Source organism: Rissa tridactyla, chromosome 4 (assembly GCF_028500815.1).
Source record: "Rissa tridactyla isolate bRisTri1 chromosome 4, bRisTri1.patW.cur.20221130, whole genome shotgun sequence".
Taxonomy (NCBI): Eukaryota; Metazoa; Chordata; class Aves; order Charadriiformes; family Laridae; genus Rissa; species Rissa tridactyla.
In genome coordinates, this window is record NC_071469.1 from 91,715,664 (window position 1) to 91,726,867 (window position 11,204).

At 43.7% G+C, this 11,204-nt stretch overlaps 1 protein-coding gene across 1 annotated transcript; it reads left to right on the forward strand.

The window, feature by feature from the left end:
* Positions 1 to 14: 14 nt before the first annotated feature.
* EMC8 (ER membrane protein complex subunit 8) lies at positions 15 to 8,606 on the forward strand. Its single transcript, XM_054199861.1, has 5 exons — positions 15 to 342; positions 5,149 to 5,225; positions 6,635 to 6,704; positions 7,223 to 7,317; positions 7,614 to 8,606. The coding sequence occupies exons 1-5, from the start codon at positions 133 to 135 to the stop codon at positions 7,771 to 7,773; spliced, it is 612 nt and encodes a 203-aa protein (XP_054055836.1). The 5' UTR covers positions 15 to 132; the 3' UTR covers positions 7,774 to 8,606.
* Positions 8,607 to 11,204: the final 2,598 nt, after the last annotated feature.

Sequence of the window (11,204 nt, forward strand, 5' to 3'; positions counted from 1 at the left end):
TTTTTTTACGACCGCGCCGGCGGCGCTTGGCGGCGTTTGGCGACACTTGACGGCGGGTGGCCTGAGGGGTGGCGGTGGGACCGGGATAGGGGCCGGTGCGTGGTGTCCGCGGGGCTCTGTGTCCGCGGCAGGATGAAGCTGACCACGCAGGCCTACTGCAAAATGGTGCTGCACGGTGCCAAGTACCCGCACTGCGCCGTGAACGGGCTGCTGGTGGCCGAGCGGCCGTCGGGCGCCCCGCGTCGTGACCAGGCCGGGCCCCCCTCGCTCTTCGTCGACTGTATCCCGCTCTTCCACGGCACCCTGGCCCTGGCGCCCATGCTGGAGGTGGCCCTCACCCTGGTAAGGCTGTAGGCCTTTTTCTAGGCCCGGGAGCGAGGGGCTGGTGGTGGTGCGTGTCGTGTCCAGGCCCTGGCAGAGCTCGGGGCATGCAGCTAGGGTGAGGAAGGGCTGGTGCGGAGGGAACTTGGGGTGTTGGGGTAGCTCTGCCAGCCCTGCGGTAGTGGTGGCCAAATCTGTGCAGTAAGCGGAGTGTTTCTAGAGTGGAAAAGCCCCTGGGGCCCATCCGCTGTACAGCTTTCTGCTGGGGAAGCAACGGAAAACTACAGAGCCATGTAGTTTTCTCTAATTTCTTTTTCAGTGCATAAACAGTGCTATTTATATTGGTGTCATTATCCCAGAATAACTCCCAGAGGGAACATCCTTATTCTACAGCAGAAAAAGCTTTTCCTAGCTTACCTAAAGGCACTTCAAAGCAGTATCAGCTAATTGGTAAAGGGCATGCTTGTCCTCAAGTAAGAGTGTATAGATGCATATAAGTATGTATTTCTTAATTCATTTTGGTGTACTTTCCCCATTTATGGAAGTCATTAGCCTAAATAGGAAAAAAAAAAAAGAAGTCTCTTCATACTGCAGGTCTGGCTTGGGTTTGAAATCTCACTTGGTGTATTGCAAGCTTGCTGTTGGTTAATTAACCATGGAGTAGCTGGGGACAGCCAAGTATTGCCTGTTACAGTATCCCCTACCTTGCCCGCTGGTGTGGAAAAGCAGTAAGTCCTTGTGGGGTAATCTGTTTTCCCCCCTGTCGTCACAGAGATAGGATGAGAACAGTGTCAGGCTGGGATTTTCCAGCTTCAACCCCCTGGTCGTGAAAACCAGGAGCCATCCTGCATTGGGCCGTGGCTTCTTTCTGATTGGCATTTGGGGACAGTCCCTTTGTCAAAACCAGAAGATGGAGGGAGGGAAACATGCTTGGATTTTGTTGTAATACGGAGTCAGGGTAGCCTGGTGCAAATCTGGAAGCAAAGTAGTGCTTTGGTACCTTCACAGTAGAGGTAGCCGCCACTGAAGTGAGATCTGGGTGTGATTTGAGCTCTGGACTCATCTGTCCATTTAAAGACTTGTCGTTATTAACAGAAAAAAATCCATCCCTTTTTGATACCTGTGAAAATAACTATTTTTTGATCCCTCTAGACTTTCTGGCCTACATGTTTCCCTCAGTTTAATAGATTGCTTCATCAAAAAGTAATTATTTGTGAATAAGTGCCAGTGTTTTCCAGTTGGGAAATGTTGAGATCTTTCTGAATCCTGGATATGATGAAATGCAGCCAGAGACATAGGAAGAGGGGCTGAGCCTGAGCCCTCGTCATTTAGGTTTGCCATGCTGCTGTGGAGCACGCAAGATTTGTCAGTCTTAAGTATATTTACACCAGTATAACAGCATAGGAGTAACACAGAAACGTACGCTGCTAGTGTAATCATTTTCCGTTTATGGTTTTCCTCATGTTGCTGCTTGGGAGAACGTAATAATACTGTTTGTAATTGCTTTAACGTAGGCAGGGCTTTGACTTTACTTTTTTGAACCGTGGTAATTCATTTTTCCTCTGGGAACGAGTGAGTGGAAGTTGTTAGTGAAGTATAGAATAACGCATATATCTAAAGTATGTGTAGGGTTTGTCTTTAAATCAGGATTAGATGCCTTTCTACAGGGTCAGTGGCAGTGAATTTTCGTGAACTTTAGGCCTTCAGTGTAGTTCTCTGGTGTAGCTCTTACTACAGGATCAGATTATTAGGAAATAAATCGTGTTTCTTGCGACATCTGAAATATCTACAGTAAGCAAGTCATTATGGAACCAAAGAAGTGGCATTGTCTCACGTATTTGCTCTTGGGTTTTGATACAAAAAGCTAAAGATCGGAAAACTCTGGCATTTCCCGCATTAATTAGGACTTGCTAAGATCTGTTGTGGTTTGCAGTCACATTTGATGACTCCTGTGATACTCGGCAGCTTTAAAACACAGCATTTGACAAGAGCCCAAGGCCTTTTGCTCTTTTTCTTTTTTTTTTTTTGTTTAAACAAAGGCAAAGATGTCAACAAGTACTGTCACCCCAGCTATGAAAATTGGATTTTATTGTTGCAGTGTTTAAAAGGAGGGCACTCTCCCCTGTTCTGTACAATATAATGCATGGTTACTGAATAAATCAGCGAGATTAGCATGGTTAAACTTGAGGTATGTAGCGAAGCACCTCTGTTTCTAAAGGATTTTGAAGCTTTGGCAGGTTTTGATGGGATCTGTTTCTCTTCCAGTTCAATTACTGCTGATTCTTGGTCAGGCCTGTGGACTGGTCATATGTGTGAGGGCTTTCTAGAACCAGCCCCAGGAGTTTCACCTCCTCTTCTCTGACCTGAGTTATCCCAGGACATCAAATGGGAGCAATGGTCTCCAGATTTGATCTGAAAATAGAGGATACACTTTCAAACGGGCTTGTCCATGTGGTAACCCCTAAAAATCGCGAGCAGTGCTTTAGCAGCAGCCTAGGTACAAGGAATCGACAAAATTTGATTTTATTAAACACACAGCAGTGCTTGAAGGTCTGTAGCTCTGGAGGAGAGAGCAGAAGCGCCTGTATTTAATTTGCACTTTGGCTTGTCAGTTTGAAATCCCTTTCAAAAGATGGAGTCATTAAAGAAAAAGTGAATTAAGTTTCACATGGGTTTTTTTTGTGCCTTTGAATTTCTCAGCTAATTGATGTGGTTTTGCAACCACATCTTCTCAAAAAAAAAAAAAAAAAAACAAACCCAAGCAGCACTTCCCCCTTCATTCTCATGGCTGGCTTCCCGTCGCCTGGATCAGCGGGTCAGACGGCAGTAGGTTACAGCCTTTCTCCTCCCAGGGCTCTTCTAAACCTCTCTGCCACCCGCCTTTGGTGGCTGCAGCAGATCAGAGGGCAGCCACTTTTGATTTTTCAAGGGTGACACGCGCCGCCTGGAAGCGAGACACAATTTGTCCCCCGTTGGCTTGCCCTTGTCAGGGCTGGACATGACTAAAAATATCAGGGGCTAATCGATGCTAAGGCTACCTGTGGTGACAGTGCCGCGGTTAGAGAGTGTTTGGAAATTGCAGGTGGAAACAGCTTCAATTCCAAAAAGATTTTTTTTTTTTCCTTCTCTTTTTTTTTTTGTTTTGTTTTTACGGAAGCAATTTTTGATTACCACTTGGGGAACTGAGAACTTAAAAATCATACTTTCTTTTTTTTTTATTTTTAAAGACCATTTCCAGTACACAACAAAAATTGATTTAGAACTAAGGTTTTTAATTTTTTAATTGATGGACTTTTTTTTATTATTATTAATTTTAGTGTCTGGGCTTCTGGCTTTAATGTCAGGCTTTCAAGCCACTAACAACTAAAACCATAGTCCTAAGCCCTCAAAATGGGTTTGTAATTGAAACAGCAGTTGGCCCTCAGCTATAGCAGGGCTACACAGCTTGCTTTTTTTTTTTTATCACATAAATCCATGTCATCCCTTGTAGAGGAGGGATTATTCACATGCCTTTTTTTGTTTATTTGTTTATGCAGTCTAATACTATAATTATTGCTAAAAATGAGATTGATTTGATTTACAGGATGCGACAGGTCAGCATCAGATATATTTTTGGACTCCATTTTAATATAGCTGTTGAGGTTTTTTTGATGCATGCTCTCTAGGGACTGCAAAGGAAAATTCTAGTTGCTTTCTCCACTTGTCTTTCAGGGCTCTGCATTATGCTGACTTGATAGCCTCAGTTATAAGGAGAAACATCATATCTATGTTCGGGTTTTCTCTTTTTCAAAGCAAGACAGACTCAGCAGGAGGAATTCAGATCCAGCGTAAGGCAGGAAGAACCGCACTGTGCATGGTGAAACCGCACTTATAAAACTACATAAACTTTTTTACTTGTGTAACTCAAAAGTTGTGTAAATTGCATGCAAATAAATGCTTATGTTTAAGTATTTACATGCGGGTGTTAAACAAGGAGGAGCTGCCTGGTCTGACCATGTCTATAACAGAGATGAGAGAATTTATGCCAATAGTTCCTTCATCAAGCCCTGATCTTGTGGCTGAGCCGGAGAGTATTTTTAGAAAAGTTTTCAGGTTTGATTGAAAGGTTTTAAAGAGCGGAGAATCCACCCACGTTGTTTGATAAGTTGCTGCGGTGGTTAGTTATCCTTGCAGGTGAACTCTCAAAGAAAAACAATTCTATCGCAAAAGCCTTTTTGTAACTTGAGCGGGTTGAAAAAAGCGGTAGATGGGACAAACTTTTTCTGCCTCGCATTTGCTTTTCAAATCAAGCTTTATTTGCTAATTAAGGTAAAAAAAATGCTTCCACTTTAGCCTAGAAATATTACTTTAGAAATAAAATCAACAAGCTCTCTTTGAAATGACGGTACTGTCACACATTCACATGGTGAACATTTTCTATCGTCTCTCTGTCAAATGAACGCTAAGAGAAAGTACAATAGGTAAGACCTAGACTCCTCTCCCAGGCAGCGTTGCTGAAGGTCTTTATTAGTCCTGTCATTCAAATTTAGGCCAGGCTTTGACTGAGATAACTTCTTGCTCTTTTGCTCCATTTGCTTAATGTTTTCCATCGTTCTCCAAATGTTCAGTTTGGTTTCTCTGTTCTAGTTAAATTGGCCTAACTCTGTGTGTGAGAGCACACATAAATATACATAAATACGTATACATTTAAAGAAGCAATTGGCAAAGATATTGTAATGCTTCAATTGCCGTTTTATTTGCAGGACACACATGAGATTTCCTTAGTTCCGTGGGGTTTTTTTTCTTTTTTTTTTTTCCTGGGCTTAATTGTTCCAATTACTTTTTCAGATTGACTCTTGGTGCAAAGAGAATAGCTACGTGATAGCTGGATATTACCAGGCAAATGAACGCGTGAAAGATGCCAGGTGTGTTGGTGCAATATTTCCTTCTGTTTGCTCTTTTATGTTGTACTTTGTACTCTGCCAACAAAAATCATCGACATAAATCGTGCGTGTTGATTAACTTTGACAACTGTCATCTGGTTTCACATTGTCTTCATGGTGCTGGTGGATATGGCCTTTGTTCAGGTGCAGAAACCCCAGTCTTTCCAGAATCACTCCTCTTTAGTGGATACTATAAAAGGCCAGTCTTTGAACGACTGCCAACCAGTTTAATTACAGTTGTCAGGGAAATAGCCAAAATTTGCAGGCGCATTTGATCGTGCAATACGTATCTTGTAAACTCGAATGATTCTGAGTATCTTTTGGAAAGTCTTTCAGAAGTGACCTAATTCTTACTAAACTGCATAATAGTCTCTGAGTTTTACTGAAGCATTTTCTTACGTGGTAAAGGGACGCTTTTGAAATGGAAGATGATGTCAGTCAAGCAGAGATATCTTTTTTTTCACTTATTTTTCCCTAGGATTATTCATTTTTTTTCCCCTGCTAGCTAAGTCAAATTACTCAATAAGCAGTAAGGGGACCTTCAATAAGGGAGCCACAAAATAGTTTTAGGTATGTGTATCAAATATTTTCCCTGTATCTGTTAGGCAAATCCAGTATCAGGACTAATGAGAGTACATCATACTTGTATTTAAAATAAATACGAACAGCTTGTTTAAAATATTACGCTGTGTCCCAGTTATTTTGTTAATGCATATTCTTCAGTCTCAAGTATGTTTTTTAAGTACTATGTGTGACTGTTAAGGTGTCTAACAGGGCATTATTTGTCCTTTCTTTACAAGTGAAATAAATCTGCTGGAGACATTTTTAAGGAGAAGGTACAGTTTGTCTGTTCTATTTGAGGTTTGAAAGAATATCACAGGCTTACTTTGTTTTTTTCAAACTCCCAGTTTTGTTTATGAAGATAACTGGCACCATGTAGAGATTTTCATCTTTGAAACACACTAAAGGTTTTCCTTTAAAAGGTTATCTGATTTCGGTAGAGAAGCTGGGCAGTGAGTGGGTTCAAATGCAAACTGGGGAGCAGACTTGGTTTCTTTTTTAAATGCCTGCAAAGGTGGCTGCGGTCTTTGGTCTGATGGGAGAAGGTCGGAGGCCACAAAACGTTGATTCCACATAAGGTCTGCAGTGAGCATTTTGCTGTTCAAAAATCCATTGCCTAAGCATAACTAAGGTCCAGATCATGAGCTGAAGAGAGGAGCTGGGGTTCTCTTGGCCTTCTGACTTCAATCAAGTGTAGAATCAGCTTGATATCTTGTTCCTGTTTGTAAGCACGCAGTGTAATTTTCACATCTCTTTAAGCATATTTCCTGCTGGTTTCAGCTGAAATGTCATGCTTCAAGTAACACAGTTACGTTTACCTTGTGCTGCAGTCCAAACCAGGTTGCGGAAAAGGTGGCCTCCAGAATTGCAGAGGGCTTTAACGATACAGCGCTCATAATGGTAAATTACTTCTTTTTTCCCCCCCCCTCATCTTTCTGTGTTGTTAATGTTATGACCGTGGTGCTGGACTAGCCATTTAGAGGCCATTCTCTGGATCTTTTGATAGTGAAGTAACTCATTTTCCCTCCAGATGCTCTGGGGAAGAGATGCAGTGACCTGTAGCCAGTGAAGTTCTTAATAAAACTACCAAGAGACTGTGGTTAGCTCTCTGCCGTCTCAGAGGAAGTGGAGGCCTTCTCTGCTTGCGAGGCTTGAGTGAACACAATGTTTTCATGACTTTTGACCCCTTTCTGTTACTTAAGCTCTTGTCTTATATGAAGCAAACGGTGCTTTTCCTCCTTGCCGCAGTGACAAAGAACGTTGGCAGTTTAAACCTGTAATTTGTCTCATTTGAAGGTAGAACGGTGGACAAGTTAGTGTAAGGTGCCCTGTTTGTAAAAACAGACTTTTTGATTATCACCTCTTTACTTGGGACCTTGAGGAGGGGACTAAGGTGGCGTTTTTCTGTTGCACAACAGGTTGATAACACCAAGTTTACGACGGAGTGCATAGAGCCTGCCATTCATGTGTATGAGCTCCATGAGAACAAGTGGAGGTGCAAGGACCCACACGTGTGAGTAAATTTCAGAGTTTATTTATGTTCAGCTGGTAAGGAAAAACAGGTTGCCTGGTTAAGGGAAAAACTTTGATTACGATGAGTGACGGTGTAAGGGCGGTGGGTGTACCTGACAGTGCTTTTAACACTGGTTTTTGCTGTAGTCGGAGAGAGCAGCCGGCTTCTGCAGCCAGGCAGTGGTATGTGATCACCATGACCATGTTGAAGAGGCTGCGGCTTAATTTCCAGAGTAGAGGAGGCGGTGGAGACTTTCTTTGTGATTACTTTTAATTCCTGGTTATTTCACGTCCTAGTGATTTTTGTGAAGATTGGACCGAAGCCCAGAGAATCGCTGCATCTCTCTTGGACAGCAAGTCCTACGAGACCCTTGTAGATTTTGATAATCACCTGGATGATATCCGGAACGACTGGACAAACCCAGAGATCAACAAAGCTGTCCTCCACCTGTGTTAGACGGGTTTCGACTGACTAATTTATGGGCGTTCCCACTATGTACTGAAGAGAGAAAAATGCTATTTTTGAATGTAAATAGAATAATATTCAGTACCTTGCGTGGAAACCCGACTGATTAAAAAGGAGTGGCATGTCACATTGCAAAGAGTGATGTGTCCGTAAGCCATCTTTTTTGTGAGATTCCTTGGAAGAACTGCAAACTGTCAATTACAGCTGTCCTTGTGGATGCCATCCCAGTTGTAGTGAATGTTGCTGTTCCTTCGAAACCAGAACTACTTCTGCTTGTCCCTACTGTTCGTATTACAAAATTTTCACTAAGCTTTTCTAATCTTCAGAGGGATTGCTTTTTAACAGTTTATTTATGGGAATACCTTTCAAAAAAATCAGTCCTGTCCTCAGATGAGCAATTTTAAGGTCTAATACATAAAATGTAAGGTTAACGGTTTCTTTTGACCTGGTTTGGAAATGTCATTCTGTCGGCACAGTAAAATGTGAACTGCTGAGGATGATGTACCGTGCTCACGTGTCACTTGTTTTGCAGTGGTTTAGCGTGACACAGCTCCAGAGAACGTGTTAAAACAGTATTCCCAAAAGCTACGGTGATTCCTGCTCTCCGTGGGCGCACAACCACAGTTACTGCTCGAATATGTTAAACCCAAGGTTAAAAACAAATCCACAATTCATGTAATGATTTGTAAAAAGGACTGGAAGCGCACTAATGAGTTTGGATGAAAGTTGTAAAACAGTTTGAGTCTACAAAAGAAGAGGAGAGTGAAATACCGTATTAATTTTATGCAGTCTTTTTGGGTTTTATAAACACACCTCATTTTCAACTCGTTCGTACAGTGTCCATTTAAGTAGGTCTGAAGTGTATCACTTCGAGTTGAAGACAAGTGATCTGAGTACGTTGAATCAAGGAACCTAGATATAGTCTAGTTCTGCTTCTGTCCGTCTTTCTAATTAACGTGGGTTTTTAAGAATAAGTTTATTGGGCAATGAAGCTTTGTGTCAGACTAGTACAGTTCTTTGTAAGTCTTGCTGCCTTACTCCTCATGGCTGTTTGTCAAACCGTAGTGAAACAGTGCCTCAACCTGCGATTGTTTCTCTAGATTTCCTTCTCTTCCTACCCAAAAGCGTTTTTACAAGGAACATCCAAATGTCCACGAAATGATCAGCCTTTCTCCCAAGTTCCTGCTTTTTCCTTAGTGTTCTTATTTTAAAACATGAGGGGTGGGATTGTCAAAACCTCTTGGTCTACCTCTGCTTCTATTTAAATAAGCACAAGTTTTCATCTTGGTCTTGGTGAGAGACGGGATAAGGCTGAAATCCCCTTCTGAAGTAGCGAATAGAACCAGGACGCTTCGGGTCGGCTCCCGCTGTGGAGTTCCCTGCAGTTCAGATGCCACAAAGCCAGGAGGCAAGGTCTGAGGTTCAGCTCCCCGTCCAAGGAGAAGATGAAGACTTGATCGGTTCGGTTTGTCTCCCTGCCGTGCGGTAGTAAGGTGTGATGGGCGTTACAAAAGGGATTGGCACTCAGTCAATAGCCTTTCCTAAACATGAGTCAGATACGCTTGCAGGAAAGGAAAATGTTTTCACTTGTTCAACGAAAACATGTAGCTCACAAGCAGCAAGACAAACATGTTCCAGTGGCTGATTTACTACACATCCCCGGCTGCTTGAAAAGATATCCTGGAAACGGCAATGCTCTGGCAACGTGTGTTCGGAGTAGACTCTGGAAATCGCACGCGCTGCGGGAAGAGGACGGTTGTACTCTGTACAAACACCTCCTGAAATCTAACCTGTGGTTCCAGAGGCAGATGTTACCTTAGCCAGACGCGTTACCTTAGTTATGTGAGACTGTCAGCCAGCGCTGCCATGTAAGCTGGTGTCTCCTGAGCCACAGGAAACGTTATTTCTTATTCTTTGTAACTAGGTGTCATAATCAAGCTTTGATCGTATCTATGCTAATACAGTCTAATCTCTCCTTGCGCCTACTCCCCCCTCACCCTCATAAGACAAAGCAAAACGTGTATCATCAGTCCGTAACCTGATGGAAACGCTCCCTGTGACTAACTGTTGAGACACGTTGCTGGAAGGGGAGCAGCTTTTAATGCCTTCTCTTTCCCTTTTTGGTTTGGTTTTTGTTTTTTGTTTTTTTTTTAATCTTCTCTTTGCTTTTAAATGAGGTCCTTTGAGTGTTTTGCCATCAGCAGAAGCCCAGGCTGGCTTTAAGCAAAAAGGACGGGTGCCGCGGTGCTCAGATCTTCTCTCACCTGTCCTGTTTGCATTGAAGGCTGGACAAAAGGCACCAGTTTCGTAGAGCGAGAGCCACGGTGGCTCTTGCGAAAGAATGAGGAAGCTGCCGGGCTCAGGGAAGGCTGCGTTCCCCTTTCCTGCTGAGGTACCAAACCTACCTGCGGGAGCAAATGCTGGTTTCCTGGCTGGCCGATCAGTTGGATTCATCCAAGGAATTCACGGTAACTCCTTTTAAAACTTCTGGGGGAAGAAATTTTGGGGAAGGCATCTGTGTCTCTGCTGTTGGAGCCCTTGTGGGAGCTGGGAAGACAGTACTGTGAACGGGTGCCTTAATTTTTTTGTTTTGTTAGCAATTAATGACATGCAGGACTTATATTTTTTTTTTTTCCCTATTCACCAAGATTTGGAGATTGGGCATTTGCCTGCCCAGACGTTTTAACTCCCAGCTCTTTACCTCGCCCGTAGGACCTCAGGCACATGGAAATGCAAAAAATTATTCCCACGCGGGGTTATTTTTTCCACTCTCGACACTAATATTTCAAAACAGTAATAAACAGACCCAGCAAGTATCTGAAAATACCAGTACAAAGTGCCTGGGTTTCTGCGTGGGAGGATGCCCGCTACTCTTGGCTGCATCCGCGTGAGTGCTCGCCTTGAATCCTTTAGTCACGAGGAGGAGAACGAAGAGCCTTGAGCACACGTTGCTTCGAGGGCCGGGTCGGTTTGAAATTAAGGCTCAGAGCGACCTGAGACCCAGGCAGCCACGAGGCGTGTCCCCAGGTGTGCCACGGGCGCTTCCAGCTGTAGTCGAAAACTCCAGGACCCAGCTTGAGAAACCCAGAAGGGAGCAGAGAACACGGGGGGCCCACAGGCGTTATTTTCACTGAGAAGTGAGACTGCTGTGAAATTCCTTGGAGAATCGGTGACTGGTGGGGCTAGATGCACGTCGGGAACGGTCTCCGCTCCTCCTGGCTTGTGTGGTGTCACGAGGGGGAAGAGCAGACGGGTGGCAAGAGCCAAGGGGTGTCTGATCACGCTCACGAGTGGGATAACCATTCCTGGGGAGCGTGCTGGTGCCGCGTTCTCTCTGAGCTCGGTGCTCTGTGTGTGTATGAGGGCTTTGGGGTTGTTTTTTTTCTTCACTCAGCGAGTGAAGCACCTGCCGCTGGAGCATT